Genomic DNA, 22,108 nt, shown 5'->3' with positions numbered 1-22,108 from the left:
CTCCTCATGTTGGTACTGCTGACAGTGTTGATCACACACAGCATCTGGTGTTAGTTATCTTTTTAGACAGAATGCGAGACTCATCTGCTCATCTCACGAAATGGATAGCTTTTTAAAACCTCATGGCATAGTGAAGGGAGAAAAAAGCTTTGAAGTAAGATAGATCTGGGTTCAAGTCCTAGCAACACCACTTTTTAAGTGTGTGACCTTGGCTGAAAGTTACTTAACGTCTTTGATCCCTCATTTTCCCATCTATAAAACTGGCATAATAGCATTTACCTCATATAGATGTTGTGAAGATTAAATTAGACCACACATGTGATCAACCCTAGTGACTAATAGAGAAAATGTGATGCCTTTCCATCCTCTCCCTTTGTCTTAAAGCCAGGAGTTTTGCATTTCTCTTCATCGTCTCTAGTGTTTAACATAATGCTGAGCACATAGAAGGCATTCAATAAATATTGATTGATTGATACCCGACTCTGTCATCGTACCTATAATCAGGTTCCCAGGACATAGCCCTAAGACCCCACTCTCATACTAAGTACCTAGACCCCACTTTAGATTAAAAAAAAAGAAGAAGAAAGCTTTTTGAAAGAACAAGGATAATTGTTATAATACTGGACAACTAAGTATCTTATGCAAGTAATCCCACAGATTGGCCAGAGTGATGGCTCATACCCGAATCCCAGCACTTTGGGAGGCCAAGGTGGGCGGATGACTTGGGGACAGGAGTTGGAGACAAGCCTGGCCAACATGGTGAAACCCCGTCTTAACAAAGATTAGCCAGGGGTGGTGGCATGCACCTATAGTTCCAGCTCCTCAGGAGGCTGATGCATGAGAATTGCCTGAACCCAGGAGACAGAGGTTGCAGCGAGCTGAGATCGCACCATTGCACTCCAGCCTGGGAGACATAGTGAGACTCTGCCTCAAGGAAAAAAAAAAAAAAAAAAAAAAAAAAAGAATCCCACAGACATAACAACGTACACACACTTTGCCTGTAGTACTGATACAGAAGCCAAATCTTTGCCACCTTCTGCTCTGCCCTTATTTAAGTCCCCTACTACCTAAATGACCCATTTGTGGAACCATCACCTAGGAGATAGGAACCTGGTCCATGAGGTTTTCTAGAGGAAGAAAGGGAGGGCTGAAGAGATTTTATTTTTTCTTCTTCTAATATTCTAGCTCCTCTGAGGCAGTAGCAGCATCTCTGATGGACATGCCATCCTCCCTCTCTGCCCCTACCTGCTTATTTTCACAGACAGGCAGTGCCTAAAGATTGGAGCTACCCAGGAGATTATCAGCTAGACAAGCTCCTGATAGCCTAGAGAATTTGGACCAACATCAGCAGCTGCCAGAAACCCAGGCTCAACTTGAAATCAAAGATTTTTCAAGATGGGCAGCTATCCCAGTGAAACACTGCCCCTCATTGTTCCCACAGTCACTTGACCCTCATGATTTTAGGCAGATAGAAGGGGAAGTTTCACAAGTCTTTTGATCTCCAAGTAAGGAAGTTTTTCTTAACATACAACTTTAATTCTTCCTGCTAACCGGTTTCCTCTTATCACAGACCACTCTCCATTAAAAGAATCAATTATAAGAGAAGGCGCCTGCCCTGTGCATTTGAAGGATCTATTCCTAGGCTTTAGCTGTATTTCCCACATAGCATACTTCTTAGTTCCAAATGATTCAAAAGACAAGATGACTCAAGGGTGGAAGATGGATGGAAAATGGTTTAACTTATATTGTCTGCAGAAGCCCTTCTTCCTCTCTCCATCTCCTGTAGTAAATGGGGGGCTGAGACATAGAGGAACCAGAAAGCTTAAGGATGGAAGGAAGAAAAGGTTAAGAAAAGAAAAGACTGAGGGTAGGCAGGTGGATGAAATGAAAGGAACAAATCTTCCTACAGTACCTAACCTCAAGACTAAAGAGTGGACTTGTTTGCACATCATTTATCTAATGTGCACAGTGCTGATGTCCGGTGAAAACCTACAGATACTATCCTAAGTCTTATCCCTCCTCCTCCGGTAATGTCTCCCCAACCCCACAGTGTCTCCCAGCCTCCCGCTTCTCTCCATCCCCCCACATCTCACCAGCTCTGCTCTTTCTCTCCGAGAATATTCATCTGACCAGTTTTCCCATTCAAACCCTCGCCCTTATCCCTATGGTATTCTTCAGAACCTGCTCTCCCTTACAAGATCCTAGCTACCTCCTTTTCAACCACAAAAGGCTCCCAATTAGATTCTACTTTGTGCTCCCCCATACCTTGATGTCTGTGTCTGGAGTGACAAATTCCTTCAAGCACTCAATGGGACCCATAAGAAACGGGCAGTGGGAGGAGAAAACCTAGAGGAAAGAGAAGATAAATGAGTCCACAAGACTATGACCAGTGCCTTCAAAAATAGGGGGAAATAAAAGGGGGGATCACTCGACGTAGATAGAGCTGATGAACCTAGCCAGCTTTCCAAGCTATCCCTCTCCTTATACCTCCAGGTTTCCTAAGCCCATTTATTCCTAAGGTCCTTCCAGCATCTCTGCCAAATTACGCTCCCTCTTCTCAATGCCCAACCAACCCCTTCCACAACTTTTCATACAAACCCAGAGTCACAGGTATCTGTGGCTCTGTGACAGGCCCCTCCCCACCAACTTACCTCCCGAAGTCCCTCTTGGGCCATGGCCCTAAAACTGAGAATAACCCCAATGATGGTCATGCGCTTTAGCACATTTTCAGCCCCTGAGGAGAAAGAAGGGTGTTAGAAAAGAGAATTTAGGAGATGAGTGATGGTTTTGATTCCAAAGACCCAACTTAGCCTCCAGATTCCTGAAAATCCCCATCATCTGCAATGTGATTCCATAGTACCTTCTCACTGCAAGGGAAGAGGATGCTTACCTGTCAGCTGGGGCAGCAGAGAAGCCATCAACTCTGGCTTGCTAAAGTTGGATCTGATCTGAACGAGTATGTCCATGTTTTCCACCACCAGTTTCTGCAGCCCAGGAACACAGAGACATTAAGCAGGAAAAGAAGAGACCAATGCTACATCTTCCCCCCAAGTCTTCCATACCCATCCTCTTCCCCTAAGGCAGGACCTTTTTCCCAGGGGCTTGTTGCCACAGTACCTTCAGCTCCACGATCTGAGAGGTCACGTGCCACATCAGGTTTTCACTCAGGAATTTCATGCCGTAGGGGCCCAGGAGTTCGGCCAAGGCCCGCATCTCTGGAACAGAGTTACAGAAGCCCCACATGGGACTCAGAAGGCACTAGAGTATTCGCACAACAGCTGTAGGGTCATTTGAACATTTTAAATGTTTTCCAGCAAGGAAAAAAAAAATGAGAAGGAGCAAAAGTGACCTAAAATCCTACATTCAAGTGGCAAGTCTGGTCAGCCCATGGGACATTTGCCCCCTCTCCACTGGTACTCACGCCAAGACTTACCACGAATGATAACTCATGACCTTACTTTCCTGTAAGATCTACACTTCCCATGTTCCTTTACATGATACTTGGGTTTTATTCTTACTGTACTAGCTACACTAATTTTATCAGGTGTAAGACCTTAAGTCACTGAACCTCTCTGAGCCTGAGTTTACTTCTCTGTAAAACGAAGACATGAATATCTGCCATGAACACTCACAGAATTGATGTGAGAGCAAATAAGATACATTACAAAAACTTTGGAAAATTAGAAAGATATATATGGATAAGGGCTTATTATGATGATGTTATGAGCCCTCTGAAATACGTTTCATAGGAACAGTCACCATGGTTTTACAGACAAGGGGGTTAAGTATTCGTCCAAGCCACTTAATCACATCAGGGGCTGGTACTGGAAGCCCGGTGCAATATCTAACTGCCCCTTACTGCATCTCAGCAGATAAAACTAGTTCCTCATCTAAGGTCTGACTTTTTTTGTATGTTTTTCCCTTTACTTCCCTTACTTAGTGTCTCACTGTCCACATTTTCCTCCCCTTGAGCTACCTTTTCTTTTTTCATAATCAACACACATTCCCCTAGAGTCTCAGTTCTTTATTCCTCTAAATCCTTCTTTTTGCTAGTCAGTCCCAATGCTTTATCCCTTGCCACCTAGCCTGCTCTAGCCCTTTGTGAGTTAAATAAAACCTGCCTGGGGAAATCCCATGTTGTAAACACTAGTGACAAATCTAGACAGGAAGAAGCTCTAGCTATGATCTCTGACTATGGGCCATCCCAGCAGGGAAAACCATGAAAGACCAGAATTAACAACAACAAGAGACCAGTAAAGAAAGGCAAGTTTAATACTGCCAATAAGAATTCAGAGAGAAAGGAAGTCAAGGCTCCACACTCGAGTCTTTGAAGGCAGGACCAGTGATCTCCACCTCCATCAATGACAGCGGAAGTGGAACTGGTCACAGCCACTGACACAGAGCCTTGTCCACGGTAGATATTAAACATTTTTAGAGTCAACCTGTTTTTTATTTCGTTTTGGTTTTGTTGTTGTTGTGTTTTTTTGAGACAAAGTCCTGCTCTGTCGCCAGGGTGGAGCGCAATGGCACAATCTCGGCTCACTGCAACTTCTACCTGCTGGGTTCAAGCAATTCTGCTGCCTCAGCCTCCCAAGTAGCTGGGACTACAGGTGCGCGCCACCACGCCCAGCTAATTTTTTGTGTTTTTAGTAGAGACGGGGTTTCGCCATGTTGGCCAGGATGGTCTCAATCCTTTGACCCCATGATCCACCTGCTTTGGCCTCCCAAAGTGCTGCGATTACATGCGTGAGCCACCACCCCCAGCCTGAGTCAACCTGTTTTAATAGAAAGAACTGAGCTGAGAGCTATGGAAGTATTTCCTGACCTATCAACTTGGATAATGCCACAATGGCTGACAGAGAGGAAGAGGAGCCGAATCACCCTCTCTGGAGCTGATGGACAGGAGAAACACTGATCTACCAGTTTGGATCTGCCAAAGCTCCTTACTCCAGTCTTCTCTACCCCCAGCTAGCAACCCTAGGGCATCCTTCTCTTTCCATCTATCTATTTTTGTAGTAGCATTGCCCCATCACTATGGCAACCCAGGGAAATTGGGGTGGGGGTGGTAGAAGGGGAATCAGCATCACCTCCTGCTGCTTGTCATTTGTCAGCAAGACCTAAAGCTGATTTTAGAGGCTGCCTACAGTTTGTGGGTAGAGTTGATGAGAAGGGGACATCTGAAACCTGCAGCAGGTAAAGCGTAGGGTCAGCCTGCTGATGGAGGCAGGATGATGCTAAGAAGGCAGAACTGGAAAACAGAACTGTGTGCTCTGGCTTTCTTAGCACCCCCAAAGAGGAGGACTGGCGAGGACAGGGTCACTGGAACATCTTCTACCTGTCCCAAATACTATGCAGCATCCCTGATTGATATGGAGGTGAGAGGAAGGAGAGAGAAGTAGGATTGTTCATGAATTAGTTGGTAAAAACATATCTATTAAAAAGGATCTGTATGGTTTCAAACCCTCTTTTGAAAAGGAAAGGTTTCCCAACTCATTCACTACACATTCCTTACCTGCCTCCCCCTTCTAGACACTGGAAGGCAGCACTGAATAGGTCCTGGAGTTTGACTGCCTGGAGTTGAACTCCCAGTGCTACCATTTATGAATGTGTGGCCTTAGGCGAGTTCCTTAAACTCTCTGTGTTCCAGTGCCCTCATCTGAAAAATGGGAATGAGTGTATCTATCATACCTCAAAGCAGTTGTGAGGATTAAGTGAGTTAATATGTATAAACACTTAGAACTTAGCCCACAGTAAATGCCATGTATCGTCTCATCATCACTATTATTAAACATCAGCAATCCAAACACTGGCTAAGACTCTAAAATGTATCCTTAAAGAAGAAGATACCATGACAGCAGACCACTGTTTAATAATTCCAAACAGGGGAATGTCCTCCTTACACTTTATCCCTTACCCTTTGCTATTAGTTTGGTGCAAAAGTAATTCCAGTTTTTGCAATTACTTTTCTTTTTTTTCTTTTTTTCTTTTTTTTTTTTTTGAGACGGAGTTTTGCTCTTGTTACCCAGGCTGGAGTGCAATGGCGCGATCTCGGCTCACCGCAACCTCCGCCTCCTGGGTTCAGGCAATTCTCCTGCCTCAGCCTCCTGAGTAGCTGGGATTACAGGCACGTGCCACCACGCCCAACTACTTTTTTGTATTTTTAATAGAGACGGGGTTTCACCATGTTGACCAGGATGGTCTCGATCTCTTGACCTCGTGATCCACCCGCCTCGGCCTCCCAAAGTGCTGGGATTACAGGCTTGAGCCACCGTGCCCGGCCTGCAATTACTTTTCATTGCAAAACCTGCAGTTACTTTTGCACCAACCTAAATATATGTCCTAGTTTTTTATTCTCTGTGCATTGAAGGAAGGGCTCAGCTCCTTGACAAGAAGACCAGGCCCTGGGCTCACCAGAGATGTCAGAGAACTCCTCTGCACTGAAGTTCTGCTCCCCTTCTCTGGGCAGGCTGAAGAAGGCCTGCATGGCGGGGGAGAGGACGATGGTCCCACTGCTTGCCTGTCTGAGCAGACTTTCCAGGTACCTACAGGGTTGGCCAAGAAAGCACAGATTAGGGTCCAATCCCTTCTCCCTCCCACCACCCCCTACTACTACCGCTGAGCTCACAAAGAAAAACTCTGTGAAAGACGGGTAGGGAGAAGAAGCTCAAAGAAGATATACCATGTTCCAATCAACACCCCAAGCTGTTGGATCAAAAACAACTGGCAGGACTGTAATTCCACGTCGCCTCTAACCTGCAGGGTATTTTGCTACACTGTCAAATGCAATAGCACGCACTCCCCGCCCTCCGCCACTGCTCTTTTCCAACAGTTGTATTCCCTCACCCTTACCCTTCAGCAGGTAAGACAGGCTCAACCTGGCAAGAAAGAAAGTCACTACCTAATTAGGCTCCTTTGAAATATACTCTCAAACCTCCTGCGCAAAGAGATATCCTGTGAACACAGGTCATTAGTCTCCAAATATTTCCTCCTGACCTCTGGGCAAACTTAAAGGAGCTGGGCTCTAGCCAATGTGGGTAGAGGAGAGCTTGACCAACCCACCTCTCCCAGGTCCTTGCTCTGGGTCTGTATCTAATAGACATTACAAGCTAACCATGAGTCAAACCCAGTCGGATTTTTTTTTTTTTTTTTTTTGAGATGGAGTCTCACTCTGTCACTCAGGCTGGAGTGCAGTGGTATGATCTCAGCTCACTACAACCTCTGCCTCCTGGGTTCAAGTGAGTCTCCTGCCTCAGCCTCCCAAGTAGCTGGGATTACAGGCATGTGCCACGACGCCCGGCTAATTTTTGTATTTTTAGTAGAGACAGGGTTTCACCATATTGGCCAGGCTGGTCTTGAACTCCTGACCTCGTGATCTGCCCACCTCGGCCTCCCAAAGTGCTGGGATTATAGGTGTGAGCCACTGCTCCTGGCCTTTTCTTTTCCTTTGAATTTATGCTGAATTGACTCACAGGGGGAAAGGGGCTGAACTGTCTTCTCTGGAGCCTACGGAAAATTCTTTGTCAAAATTTTGAAACAGATTTTTAAATAAAAAATAAGAATTTAGTAGGGCAGCAATCAGGTGGAGCTAAGTGGTGGCTGTTCCCTTTAGAGGGGTATTCCCTCTCCAACTCCTCAAAGTCTCTGTCTGCCCCACGTGGTGCATCCATTTACCTTTCCTGCCCATCCCCAGTTGGCATTTGTGTTTGCAAACTTTGTTTCCCCTGCTCTGGGGGGTTCTTCCTTGTAGCCCGGTTCCTACGGAGCTGATTTTGGATTAAGAGCGCCACCCAGTGGCTTGGGGAGGTAGGACTCCAGATCCTTTCCATTCCTTAGCATTTCAAAGGAAACAGCGCTGATTCCCATCTTCTTCAGTTTGGGGAAGAAGGCCCCCTTCTCTATTAGGAGGATGAGGAGACGTTACAGAGAGATGGTAGTAGGCAGAATGGTTTTCAAAAGGAGAAGTGAGGGCAAAAAGATAAATAAGAGAACTTTGGAACGAGGAAGAGAGACCATTTGAAATTGAAACAGTAAGAAACCAAAAAAGAAAGGTTAAGAACTGGATATTGGAGGAAAAAGGTAAAATAACTGCAGGGCAGGCCAAAGGATGATCCAGTGAAGGTGAGAAGGAAACTTCGTGGTGGACAGCAGGGGATCTGGGTTTGTCCCAGATTATTGCTCCATTCCTCAAGAAGCACCAACCCTCCACTGCGCGGGTCTGTGACCCTGGGAGCTAAAATACTTGGGCCCTGAGATCCTACTGTGTAAAGGGGAAAGTGCCAACACAAAGTCAGGTGGTGGGAAAGCATAAGCAACACTGACCAGTTTGTGTAGAGAGTGGTGATCGTCTGTTCCCCACAGGAATCCAGCGGTTGTGTCTGCTGCAGAAGGGCGTTGCGGATGACTCTGGAAGCATCTGCGCCCAAAAACTGGGCCAGTGACTGTATGAAACCAATGTATGCTTTCACTCCTGCCAACAGCTCAGAAGGGCGTACAATCTCCTGGGTGGTGGCATTGTAGCCAGCCAGCCACACAATGGCTCTAGGTGATTTAAAAAATTTGAATTACAATCATAATGATAAATACGGTAACAACTATTGAGTGTATATTGTGTTCCAGGTACTGTGCTAGGATTTTACTACACATATAATCTCATTTAAACCTCATAGCAACCTAATAAGCTAGGGACAGTTATTATCCTCATTTTTATAGATGAGGAAACTGAGACACAGAAATAATAAATCATTAGAAGACCACAATGAAGACACAGCTGGAGATGGCAGTGCTGGGAATTGATTCCAATAGCATTTGATCCCTAATTACTAAGCTTTTCTTCCTCCTCTGGAGAAATTAGGTCAGGTAGTAGAAGATCTGGGCTCTCTAATTCCACTTAACTCTACCTGAGAGTTCATACCCTTTGCATTCTCAGTGCCAGTATTTATCTTTTCTCCTTGAAAAAAAATTAGTTCCAATCACTGTCAGAAATGAAAAACCACACTTAGAAATCCTTGCAAGTGGCTGGGCTCAGTGGCTCATGCTTGTGATTCCAGGACCTTAAGAGGCCAAGTTGGACGTATCACAAGATTAGGAGTTCAAGACCAGCCTGGCCAATGTGGTGAAACCCCGTCTCTACTAAAAATACAAAAATTAGCTGGGCATGGTGGCAGGCACCTGTAGTCCCAGTTACTCAGGAGGCTGAGGCAGGAGAATCACTTGAACCTGGAAGTGGAGCTTGCAGTGATCTGAGAGCATGCCACTGCACTCCAGCCTGGGTGACAGAGTGAGACTTCAGAAAGAAAGAAGGAAAGAGAAAGAGAGAAAGAGAGAGAGAGAAGGAAGGAAGGAATCCTTGGAAGTATAGTATAATCCTAAGTAACCACAGTGTGCCAGGGCTGAATGGAGATTGTGCGTGGCTAGCATGCAGCTATAGCCAACTTCAGAAAGGGTAGAATAGGCCGGGCGTGGTGGCTCATGCCTGTAATCCCAGCACTTTGGGAGGCCGAGGCAGGTGGATCACAAGGTCAAGAGAACAAGACCATCCTGGCCAACATAGTGAAATCCTGTCTCTAAAAAAAATAAAAATAAAAAAATTTAAAATAAAATTAATTTAATTTAATTTAATTTAATTTTAAAAAAGAAAGAGTAGAAGAACTGTCCACACTATATTATTGTAGGGACACATCAGTAAGATCCCTCACCACTGGACCCCCGACCCCTTTCAAAATACCTTCCCCAGGTATCTGAGATTTCACAATTAGAGTTAGTCTTCTAAGGACTTTTTTCCTTGTTAAAATGTAAACCACAGAGGAAAGAGATAGACTTTGTCAGTTATTTGCACCTCAGTCTGAATGAGTTGATCCCAGTCTTCCTAAAGCCACAGATGTTTGAGTTTTTTGTTTGTTTTGTGTTTTTGGCAAAATGCTTATGGCAGGGGAAAGAATGGGAAAGAGGGAACCGGTCTGCTTCACAGATGAAAGAAAAAAGGACTCTCAAGTACCACTTGAGGGAAAATAATACAGAAGGGACAGACTAAGGGCAAGACTAATCTAATTTAGAGTTAACACAGTGGCCAAATCTCTAGGCCAACTTTAGGTCTTTGGGAGCAATGACGTCAGTGAAGCAAGTATCAGAGATGATTCGGGTAAAACTTGAATATCACACTCATGCTGCTTCAGGGCCTGGAACCCACCAGCAGTGTCTGAAGGCTTGCACATAGGCCATCATCACACTGTCATTCTTCCTGACATCATGTATGCAACTGAGACACTTTCTTCCATATAGTTCATGTATACGTAATGAAAACAGACTAATTTCACCTGAGCAAAAACCTAGCTGAAAAATAAATTTGTCTCTCCTATAATCAAAACATAGACTCAGAACTGGTTTCCCTGCTTCTGTCCTTGTCCCCACTGAAGTAGCCAGAGTACAATGTTGGGTCAAGTCTAATTGTTACACCTTTGCACAAAACCTACCAAGGCTCCCCATCTCTCATCTCACTCAAAATAAAAGCCAAAGTTTTTACAATGACATATAAGCACATGCAGCATCTGCCACTTTTCTGACCTCCCTAACCTCACATCCTCCCAGTCTCTCCCAGGCTCATCGGGCCGCAGCCACTGTCTTCCTCTGTGTTCCTTGAACCTAGAAGGCACGTTCGAACCTCAGAGCCTTCACACTTGCTGCTTCCTCTGCCTGGAATGCTCTTTCCCAACAGTCACATGCCTGGCTTTCTCAGTTTCCTCGCCGGTTTACTCAAATGTTACTTTGTCAAGGAGGCCTTTCTTGGCCACGGTATCTAAAACTGCAACACCCACTTCCGCCACCGCTCCCCCCACCCCCCGACTCCCAGCACACAGACTTCCTGTCTCCCTTTCCCGCTTTCTTTTTCTGCTTAGCCCTTATCACTATCGAATCGACTACGTGTTCTACCTTCTTATTTTGTTTATCTATCTTCCCCGCTAGAAGTAAGCATGGAGGCAGATGTTTTTATTTGTTTCATATATTACTGTGTAAACAGTTTTTAGAATACTCCTGACACACAGCAGGTGTTCAATAAATATTTGTTGAATGAATGAATAGGCTACATACTCCCAAACAAAATACAGAGGAGTTGAGGATTATTCATAATTCTTCCTCCCGTTCGCCTACTTGCTGACTGTAATGTCCAATGGCAGTGTAAGGGGTGTGCCTCCTACTTTACAGAGCAATGGAGAGAGAGGCAAAGTGGAGGAAAGGGATGTATTTTATTAAAGCCTAATATATGTCAGGAGCTTTGCACTCATTACTACTTCTCTACCAATTCTCAATTATGAGTAATTCCCAATTATCCATAAGTAAGGTAAATGCCATTATTCTTACTTTACAAGGAAGGAAACTGGCTCAAGTAAGTTGAATGATCTGCTCTCTTAGATAAGGACCAGGTTGTCAACACAGGTCTGCTCACGGCAAAGGCCCTGCTCATTCTGCTAAACCAGTGGTTTCAATTTTAGGTGTTCATCCAAACCACCTAGAGAGGTTTGGGATTCCTTCTATTTGCTTTTTTTTTTTTTTTTTTTTTTGAGACGGAGTTTCGCTCTTGTTACCCAGGCTGGAGTGCAATGGCGCGATCTCGGCTCACCGCAACCTCCGCCTCCTGGGCTCAGGCAATTCTCCTGCCTCAGCCTCCTAAGTAGCTGGGATTACAGGCACGCGCCACCACGCCCAGCTAGTTTTTTGTATTTTTAGTAGAGACGGGGTTTCACTATGTTGACCAGGATGGTCTCGATCTCTCGACCTCGTGATCCACCCGCCTCGGCCTCCCAAAGTGCTGGGATTACAGGCTTGAGCCACCGCACCCGGCCTCTGTTTGCTTTTAACAGAGATGCTTGGGACCTGTGCTAGACTGACTGCATCGGAATCTCCACTGTGGCATGACCACCAGGACGAATGTAACTGGACCCAACTTTGAGGACTACCATACGATACACAGAGGTACATGTTATGGTCTGAGGACTGCCATCCAAACAGAGGACAAGGAAAGAGTGATACCTGTTGAGTCTAGCCTCCAGGTGGCTGCTGAGGTACTCAGAAGGGAAGATGGTATGTCCAAACACAGAGAAACTGAATACGTGATTCATTGTCAGTGCCAATTCTGTCAAGTTTAGGTGTAGCTTGTCCATGCTAGAAAGTAAAATGAGCCCGGATTACAGATCTGGCACTGTCTGCTAATGTCTAGGAAGGATGTGTTGGGCCCATGACCCGTCTTCTAGGTATAGTCAACCTAGAAGAGTATATGCTGACGCAGACTTCAAAGGCAAAGTAGAAAATTCACATCGGGCCGGGCGCGGTGGCTCAAGCCTTGTAATCCCAGCACTTTGGGAGGCCGAGGCAGGTGGATCACGAGGTCAAGAGATCGAAACCATCCTGGTCAACATGGTGAAACCCCGTCTCTACTAAAAATACAAAAAATTAGCTGGGCATGGTGGCGCACGCCTGTAGTCCCAGCTAGTCAGGAGGCTGAGGCAGGAGAATTGCCTGAACCCAGGAGGCGGAGGTTGCGGTGAGCCGAGATCGCGCCATTGCACTCCAGCCTGGGTAACAAGAGCGAAACTCCGTCTCAAAAAAAAAAAAAAAGAAAATTCACATCGAAGTGCTTTTCCGTACCCCTCATTCCCCACCACGACTTGTGCGCTTGTTTTTCCTGTGTCGCCCTCCCTCTTTCCTTTCCTGCCTTCTTTGGTGCAGTACCCAGTTGGCCATCGGGGGCCCAGACAGATCCTCACTTGGTGACAATGCTACGGTTCTTCCGGTGACTCTCCGCTCCTGGCTTGTCCCTCTCAGGCTCTCCTTTTCTGGGAGTCTGCCTCTGCTTCATAGTTTTCTTGTTCTTGGCCTTGCTAATTGTTGTGGCACAGTGCTTAGGTAGAAGCTTCAGAAATAAACACGGGTAAACGGAGAAATGAGCTTTGTTGCTAAAACGGCATCGGACAGTCACAAAAAGGTTGTTGTACATTGTGATCTGTTATTTTATCTTTCTGCCTTCCTCTCTCTTTCCTTCCACGCATCTCTTTCTCTAACGGGGTCCTATTCAGAATGTGCTCACCTCTTTCAGTTTTCAAAAATATCTCTGCATGTATAGGCTCAAAGTCTCAAGACAGCAGTGTCTTTCGGAGATCAGAGCCGCACTCCCATGCCCACGTCCTGAGAGAGCCTTTCTTCATGGAAAAACTCAGGTATAAAGAATAAGATCTAGGCCGGGTGCGGTGGCTCAAGCCTGTAATCCCAGCACTTTGGGAGGCCGAGGCGGGTGGATCACGAGGTCGAGAGATTGAGACCATCCTGGTCAACATGGTGAAACCCCGTCTCTACTAAAAATACAAAAAATTAGCTGGGCATGGTGGCACGTGCCTGTAATCCCAGCTACTCAGGAGGCTGAGGCAGGAGAACTGCTTGAACCCAGGAGGTGGAGGTTGCGAGATCGCGCTGTTGCACTCCAGCCTGGGTAACAAGAGTGAAACTCCGTTTCAAAAAAAAAAAAAAAAAAAAAAGAATAAGATCTGAAAGTCCCATTCAATTGTGCTTTGTAGGGTCTTCCAAGATAGGAAAACAGTTACTTTTTTTCTAGATGGAACAATCGTCTCACGTGCTACATCCTTTCCTATTCTATCTGATGAGACAATTACCCACACCACCACAGTCCTCCAAAGATTTGGAGTTCACAGTGTTGCCAGCACTGTCTTCCCACTTTTCTAAAATATCATATTTCTTGCTAATTAGCTTAAACATCAACCTAGCATCCCGGTCAGCCCCCTCCTTCAAGGTAACTGGAATTCTTTCCATTTACTCCAGAGCTGCTGAGCATGAGCAGGCCATGTCTGGAAACTCCTCAGTTGAAATTATTCTGAGAGCAGCATAAAAGCCACACACAAAAAAACAGTTTTGTTACTTTATAGTCACACCTTCTTTTTTTAAATCCAAACTCTTGGCTGTTTCAAAAAAAATCAAGTCCACCTCGATGGAAACGAATGTGTCAACCCTGAAATTATGCAAAAGATTATGCGTCTGTAGCAGATTCTGAAAGCAGTTCCAAAATACATAATTCCATTTGTAATGGCAGCAACACTAATTATTTACTCAGAATGTTAACTTTAGAAGGCCAATACTCATTTAGTCGCAAAAGTTCTAGTATGTGTGAAAATTATTCACATCATGTTTTAGTCATCCCTGAGACGGCACTGAGCAAATGTCTGCAGCAGTGTTCTTGCATGCAGCAGTTACTCATATTGACTGATGATCTCTTCTTGGATTTCTCAGCCTTTTAGCTAAGATGAAGCATACTGAGTGATGAATATACCTGCAATTGTACTCATTTGCATATCTTTCTTGCATTAATTATTTAAATTTCTCTTAAATATGGGTATATTCCTTTCTCTATTAAACTGGGACATTACCCAAGGGCAGGAATTGTGTGCCTTCCTTCCGGGTCCCAACCAAAAACCCAGCACAGGGCTTTGTGACCAGTAAGTAACAACAAATATAACAGGTAACATTTCTGAAGTGCTATATATCAAATATCAAATGTACTCTATTTAATCCTTACGACACTTCTATGAAGAAAGGATTTTTATCCCCATTGTGTGCCATTTGCATACGAAAAATAAAAAGGTTAAGTAATAATGTAACTGTGCATCTGTACACACACACACACACACACACACACACACTCCCCTTTACCAGGCCTGACTCAAACCCAGGAAAGGTGGGTAGTCTGGGAAACCCGAAAGACTCCAGGGCAACAGCAAAACAAGTTTCTCATTTTCAAATTTTCTGAAATTTAGGTTGAACTAATTATGATGAGGTGCTAAAAGTCAGTCAAGGGAGGAGAGGGGAAAAGTAAAAAGAAGAAGGCAAGAAAGCAACCTTGAGGCTAAACACAGAAAAGATGCCCCAAAATGTTTAGATAGTCACAGATTAGGATACAGACAGAAAGATGAGACAAGACAGGTGACCTGGGGGCCACTGTCCTTAGTATACGAACACAGGGCAAAGACAGGAGGAGAAGTAAATTAGAAAGTTAACTCATCTCTCAGAACCCTTCAAGTGAGAGCACAGATTTTGTTGGAGTGCAGCTGTTCAAAGACGAGTATTTTTAGACACCTCTATCCAGTCCTAAGGGAGTAAAGACTGAAGGGACTCAACTAAGCAAAGAATTCTGCCATAAACTCAAGTACACAAAGGCCCTAGCCCTACTTGTGAGAAGGAGCTACGGAGCTTGGCCTCTGAGAGGGAAATAAAATTAGATAGAAGGGAAGGCACTGAGGGCTGGCAGAGGGGAGAGTGAAACAGAGAGGGCTGCCTACCTGCTCGCTTAGGTTTCGCTGCTCAGCACAGATCTCCAGGACGCAGTTGCTGGTCTGCTTGGCCAACTCTTCCAGGAAGGAGTTGCAGTGGTGAAGACCGTGGTTCTTCAGGTGGGTGTACTATGGGAGAGAGGGACCAAAGAAGAGATTGCCATCACCAGGACGGCCACTTCTTCCTCACAATACTGCCCTCATCCCTGGCCTGAAGCTTACGGAAGATTCCTACCCATTCCTACAGAAGAAGAAACTGAGGCCCCGAGAGAGGATACATTCGACATCGAGCTGAGATATTTAGGGACCCGTATCATACATTATGTTTATACCCTTTCTGGGACCAAAATCAATCCTTGGAATTGTGCTTTGCGTGACAAAGATGAGATGTGGCTAGAAAGATGGCGGGGTCTGGCGTTCAGGATGCCTACCTCCTCTGGGCACATCTCATGGGTGCAGTGGACAAAGTGAGCACAAATCAGGGGGAAAGCAATGGCGTAACGCAACATGGTAGGTTCCTCCAAGGTCACAGCAAACATCTTCTCAAAGATACGGAGATGAAAGCTGCAGAGAAATGGGAAGGAAACTTTAAATCAGAGTTTAGTCCTTGTGAGTAAAGTGGTGAGTGAAAAGAAAAGAAAAAGAAAGAGAGTATAACCGTTGGTCCCTTAAGATAGAAGGGAACCCGAGAAACTTAACCCTTCCAGGCTTTTATAAAGGACCCCGGGCAAGTTTAATGATATTCTTCTTCCCTTTCCTGTACAAAATGTACTATTTCTCCCTTAGAACCTTGGCATGATTTGGGCCATTTCCCCTAATTTAGAAGTCCTTCAGTTAATTCACATTCCTCCCAAAATTTAACACTCAGGCTCCAGAAAATCTTCTCAAATTAATCCCCTCAGACGGATCTTTCCTTAACCCACATCCTCGCAACTTCATGTACTCTTTTACACTTTCTCACATTTGCAAGTATTATGTTGATGTCCCTTTCCCATATGGGTATTATATCTCCCCACCTATATTGCAGAAAGCAGAGACAACACACTGTGTTTTCACTTGTTTGTTTGATCCTTCAAAGGGTGGAGTTACGGACAACAGGGGTCACCTAAAAACGTCAGGTGCTGTCTAAGGAAGACAAACTAATGCTCATTCTCCACATTGTCCGTTCCTATGATGGTCCCTTCATAAATTCTATAAAAAGAGTGTTTCCAACCTGCTGAATCCAAATAAAGGTTTAACTCTGTGAGACGAATCCACACATCATAAAACATTTTCACAGATAGCTTGTTTCTAGTTTTTATGGGATATTCAGTGTTTCACTGTGGGCCTATTCTCTAGCCCTCTCAATTATTTTCACTTCTGTCCACTAAAGCACAGTTTTTCATGTCTCTTTTAAATCACAATATTCCTAGAGTTAAAAACAAAAAAACAAAACAAAAAAAAACTGAAGACATTTCCAAAGAAAGGAGATTGAAACTAGACGTACGGGTTAATTAACCTAGGGAAGAGAAGGCTGCTGTATAAAACCTGAATAGTTTTCCATAAAAGAACAAACAGGAATACAGAACGAAAGGGAATCAACTTTAAATTCCTATCACTTAGAATTACTGGCAAAAAGCCGACACAAGTGAGCTGTGGAGTTTGAGCATCTTAAGGGGATCCCAAAGAAAATAACACTTTCCGATTATCTAGGAGAATTACAGGCCTCCACAGAGGCCAGGCAAGAGAGCAAGTGAATTGATAAAGAGCTCTAGTTCAGAGTTTGGTGGCTCTCGCCTATAACCCCAGCTACTCAAGAGGCTGAGATGGGAGGATTGCTTGAGGCCAGGAGTTCAAGACCAGCCTGGGCAACATAGTGATACCTGTCTCTTAAAAAAAAAAAAAATCCTTGAAGTAAGTGGCATAATGGAGAAAAAACAGAAAACAATAAAACTTTTTAAAAAGAGCTCTGAACCAAGACATACCAGAAAGTAGACAGATCAGAAGTCTCCACCAGCAGTTTTTCTACTGAGTCCAGCATTCGGGAGTGAAAGACAACGAGGTTCATCACCTTGGCTAAGTCAGGGTTCTCATGCAGGTGCAGGGGGGCCTTAGCCACGCTAGTGTACGCCTGCGGTTGGAGTTGGGAAAGGGTGGAGAAAAACAAGATGAATGAAAAGGGCCCCCAGCCTTGGAATTACCGTTTGGCCTGGGCATGTCTTGCCCAATCAGCAGTTTTCAAAATTGACTCGCTCCACAAAGCAAATTTAGGAGATAAAAAGAGAAGGGATTGTGGGGGAGGGAGAGTCTGAGGACGGGAATCATTACCAGGAATCCATCATTACCTGTAGGCGGAACCAGTCCAGCCTCAATCCTGAGAATTCAAACTTCTCTCCATTATCAACTGCAAGACAACAGAAGCAAGTATGAAAGGAAACCATAAACAGCACACCAATATCCAACGGGTAGACCTTCTTCAAAGACATCTTGTCCTACTCCCTGGCTCAAAGATCACTATTTCCAGATAAAAGATGTTCATCCTCACATACGCCCTGCCCCCAAACCTCTCTCCAGTCACCTTGTTTGAGATTCAGCGAGGAGAGGGTACTGACGAACGAGGACATGATGATGGACTCCTCCTCTGGACACACAGACAAGTTCTGAAAGAGGAGCTGCAGTTACCATCAAGTGGGCATAGTTTCCCCAGGACAGAAGCTAGGACCACGACGCTGAGTCAGCAGATGAAGGTGGAAAGAATTGCTAAGTGCCAAAAACAGAGAGAAAAGGCCAAGCAAGAGACGGAGGCAACTTCCTGGGTTCCCTGCCATTCTAACACCCAGTTTCCCCTTATTTTTCTCTCCTATTTCTACGTGGTTTCAGTTAGTAGGAAAAATAAAAAGACTGCTGAGATTTTTAGTCTTTTCTTTTTCTTTTAACAAATAAAAAGGGGCAGATTGGACTTTCTGACACCCAACTAACAGAGCATGACATTCAGCCAGAGTGGTTGCAAAATCAGCAGGGATCACCCTGGAATTTCCAAAGTATAATCAATTAAACATCATACCTGAATGATGTCACTGAGCACAAGAGCATCAAATCTTGCCAGGTACTGAAGGTGGTATTGCTGTATCACTTTGATGTGTCTTCGGACCAGAGACCTGATCTCCTCCAACAAGAAAAGTAGCTCTGCAATGCTCCTATAAAGTTGAGGAAGAGAACAGAGATGAATAAGACTAGAAATATCAATTGAGACCAACACAGTGAGAACAGGGCAGAAACTGAGACCTCCTGAGGTTATCTGCGCCCTCCCTGTCCACAGTCCATCTAAGGACAAGGTTCTCAGCCATGTCAAGTACTAACGAGTCAGCGTAGTCCTCAGGTGTCTTTGTCTTGGTGACATTCTCTGTGTGGCGAACCAGCCAGGTGACCTCATCACGAATGAAGGACAGGGCCATGAAAGCAAAAAGAGCCTACGGAGAGGACAGAGACTATTAGAATTTTCAACTTTAGAAACAGATCTCAAAGCACAGAGAAAACTAGCATGATAATATACATATGGATGTCATTGTGCAGCCACCACAGTGTCCAGTAACAAACATTCAGACTCACCAAAAAAAACCTCAGCTATGTGACACAGAATCAGACAGGTACACGGTTGACACCAGCTCACAATTAGTACCCTTCTCGCCATATCAAATTAAGTTCTAAAAATATCTACTGGGCATTTATGTGGTTTAAAAAAAAAAAAAAAACAAGTTCTGTCTCCAATTAGTTCACTCTCAAATAGAGGAAAAGACAAGTATACAAGTAGCTATAGCACAGGACATACTCTGTATAGTGCCAAAAAAAAGAGATATAAAAAGTTTTGGGGTACTCCATGAAGATTCAAGGGAATCAGCATATATACATACAAATGGATCACAAAAGACTCAGAAAGGTAAAATCTCATGAATGCCATGTGGCTACCAGTCTCTTATCACCGACCATCATCCCCCTCCCAACATTTCTTCTTCTTGCCTTGGGACCCAGTAGTCCTGGTTCATCAGCCAACACACTCTCCAGCTCCTTCACTGCCATCCGCAGAAACTGCCGCCGTTGACAGTGAAACTGGCCACTAAGGAAGAAAAGGGGAACATAACTATCACCTCTCCCACCCTTAAAAACCCTCCACAGACAGCGCAGAAGAAAGCTATATTTACGAAGGGGCATGAGGCAGAAGGAAGGTTAAATGTTCAAGTTAGACTTAGTTTAAAAAGAAAAAAGGGCCGAGAGTGGTGGCTCGTGCCGGCAATCCCAGCACTTTGGGAGGCTGAGGCGGGCAGATCATCTGAGGTCCAGAGTTCGAGACCACCCTGGCCAACATAGCAAAACTCCATCTCTAGTAAAAATAGAAAAATTAGCCAAGCATGGTGAAAGGTGCCTGTAATCCCAGCTACTCAGAAGGCTGAGGCATGAGAATCACTTGAACCTGGGAGGTGGAGGTTGCAGTAGCCAAGATCGCACCACAGTGCTCCAGCCTGGGCAACAGAGTGAGACTCGAAAGAAAGAAAGGAAAGAAAGAAAGAGAAAGAGAGAAAGGGAGAGAGGAAGAAAGGAAGGGAGAGAGGGAGGGAGGGAAAGGAAAAGAAAAGAAAAAAGGGCTGGGCGCGGTGGCTCACGCCTATAATCCCAGCACTTTGGGAGGCCGAGGCGGGTGGATCACGAGGTCAAGAGATCGAGACCAACCTGGTCAACATGGTGAAACCCCATCTCTACTAAAAATACAAAAAATTAGCTGGGCATGGTGGCGTGTGCCTGTAATCCCAGCTACTCAGGAGGCTGAGGCAGGAGAATTGCCTGAACCCAAGAGGCGGAGGTTGCGGTGAGCCGAGATCGCGCCATTGCACTCCAGCCTGGGTAACAAGAGTGAAACTCCGTCCCAAAAAAAAAGAAAAAAAAAAAGAATTGGTGGGACAGCAGCAAGTTGGGTTGAGGCAATAAAGCTGTACAGAAACTAAGGATGGCTTAGGTGAGAACAAAAGTGAGAAGAGATTCCTATTCCATCCCTTCTCAGAGACTGCATTCACCGCCCTTTACCTGTTTGCAATTACATGTTCCTTGCTCTCCTTTATGTCTGCCACTCGCTTGCCATACCTGAGGATTGACACAAGCACAGTAGGGTTGACCATACTACCCATTAGGGCCCTACCCTCACCTTCCCAGTCCCGAGCATCCAGTCTACAGCCTGATGTGAACATGGGCAGCGCTCACAGGCAGGGTCTTTTCAAACCCTGTTTCTCACCCTGGCCTATTAATGAAAGACTCACAGCTTAGAGATTAGTCAACTCTACTCCTAATGTTACAGATACAGAAAATAATACCCAAGGAAGGGAAATGCCTTGTCAAGGTCACATGGGGCTTTAATGGCAAAGCTGGGGCTAGACTTCTCTTCCTGCGCTCCTGCCTTGACTCCTTCAAATCAAGGAACTCTTCCAGGTTTGAGGGGGATAAACGGAGCAGTGTCTAAATATAACACAGGTCTGCTCTCAAGTAAAAGTAGTTACTCAGGCTCTACCTTGGCTCCCATTCCCACCAACTTCCTTTTAGAATTTCCCTTTGTTGGTTATCTTTTTGATACTTCGTCTCTCCTTCTCCACTGGCTTAAACTCCTCTCCCAACAAATAAGTTCAAAGCCTCCCTTATTCTACGAAGACCCTTGCTTGACCCTGACAATCCACTGAACTTTGCTTATTTTCCCATACCACCAAACTTCTCCAAAGAGACACCTAAACTCTCTTTACTTCCTCACCTCTCACCGACCTTTGAATCCCACACAGCCTTCAGCACTAAGCAAACTGCTATCTCTAAGGTCAATGTGAACTTCTGAATCACCAAATTAGAAGAACTTTTCATTGCTTTTAATTTTCTGCAGTATTTGACTCTCCTAACCACATGTCTTCTTTTCTCCTAGTGACCCATGCTCAGAATCCCAGCACCATCTTCGACTCTTTCCTCTCCATGTTCCTGTCTTCTCTTGTCCTGTGTCACTATTGCCACCACATTAATGGGGCTTCATCACCGCTCATTTCCCTTCTCCAAGCCACTCCTTTATTGAACTAGCACAAAATCAAAGACGTTTGGAGTTGGAGAGTATCTTAATTAAGTCAGGATTCAACTCCACCGCAATCCTGTTGGATAATTATTTCAATCTCTGCATAGTACAGTGGAAAGAGAAAAGATTCAGAGTCCAAAAACCTGGAATTGTGTCCTAATTTCACCTCTTATTAACTGAGTGACACTGAGATTGAGCCTCCATTTTATCATTTATTAAAAAAGATATTAATACTTATTCTTGAATTAGCACGAAGCTAAATTAGATCATTTATGTCAAAGAACTCCCTAAACTATAAATCACACAAATTAGTTGCAGTTCTTAGTGATGGAGAACAGAACAGCCTTAAACAACCCTTCCATTCCTTAGAAGCAGTAATCATGAGAAAGTTTCTCATACATATGCCCAAATCCACCTCCTGCAACTTCTAATTATTAATCTTAGGTTTACTCTTTCTTAACTCTGGCAATTTTGTTTGTTTGTTGGGGGATTGTTTTTGGTTTTGGTTTTGGTTTTGGTTTTGAGATGGAGTCTTGCTCCGTCGCCCAGGCTGGAGTGCTGTGGTGTGATCTCGGCTCACTGCAACCTCTGCCTCCCAGTTCAAGTGATTCCCCTGCCTCAGCCTCCCAACTATCTGGGACTACAGGCACATGCCACCACGCCCAGCTAATTTTTTTGTATTTTAGTAGAGATAGGGTTTCACCACGTTGGC

The 22,108-nt window shown here is 44.8% G+C and overlaps 1 protein-coding gene across 5 annotated transcripts in view; it reads right to left on the bottom strand.

Moving 5' to 3' along the window:
* NCKAP1L (NCK associated protein 1 like) overlaps positions 1-22,108 on the bottom strand; it is a 51,115-nt gene that overhangs the window by 15,788 nt on the left and 13,219 nt on the right. For 3 of the 5 annotated variants that reach the window (XM_074402718.1, XM_074402717.1, XM_074402721.1), the window contains exons 10-26: positions 20,382-20,438; positions 19,323-19,419; positions 18,666-18,775; positions 18,370-18,502; positions 17,884-17,965; positions 17,651-17,709; positions 17,291-17,436; positions 15,758-15,890; positions 15,336-15,455; positions 12,759-12,904; positions 12,025-12,156; positions 8,320-8,538; positions 6,412-6,542; positions 3,118-3,215; positions 2,891-2,984; positions 2,652-2,734; positions 2,266-2,346 (exon numbers count right to left, since the gene is read on the bottom strand). In XM_074402718.1, coding sequence (XP_074258819.1) covers positions 2,266-2,346; positions 2,652-2,734; positions 2,891-2,984; positions 3,118-3,215; positions 6,412-6,542; positions 8,320-8,538; positions 12,025-12,156; positions 12,759-12,904; positions 15,336-15,455; positions 15,758-15,890; positions 17,291-17,436; positions 17,651-17,709; positions 17,884-17,965; positions 18,370-18,502; positions 18,666-18,775; positions 19,323-19,419; positions 20,382-20,438 — 1,921 coding nt within the window. The remainder of the gene's footprint in view (positions 1-2,265; positions 2,347-2,651; positions 2,735-2,890; positions 2,985-3,117; positions 3,216-6,411; positions 6,543-8,319; positions 8,539-12,024; positions 12,157-12,758; positions 12,905-15,335; positions 15,456-15,757; positions 15,891-17,290; positions 17,437-17,650; positions 17,710-17,883; positions 17,966-18,369; positions 18,503-18,665; positions 18,776-19,322; positions 19,420-20,381; positions 20,439-22,108) is intronic. The other 2 variants (XM_074402719.1, XM_074402720.1) reach the window with 2 other exon arrangements.

Source organism: Saimiri boliviensis, chromosome 7, assembly GCF_048565385.1.
Source record: "Saimiri boliviensis isolate mSaiBol1 chromosome 7, mSaiBol1.pri, whole genome shotgun sequence".
NCBI lineage: Eukaryota > Metazoa > Chordata > Mammalia > Primates > Cebidae > Saimiri > Saimiri boliviensis.
The sequence above is the reverse complement of the archived record's forward strand: the minus strand, read 5'-3'. Positions and strand labels throughout refer to the sequence as shown.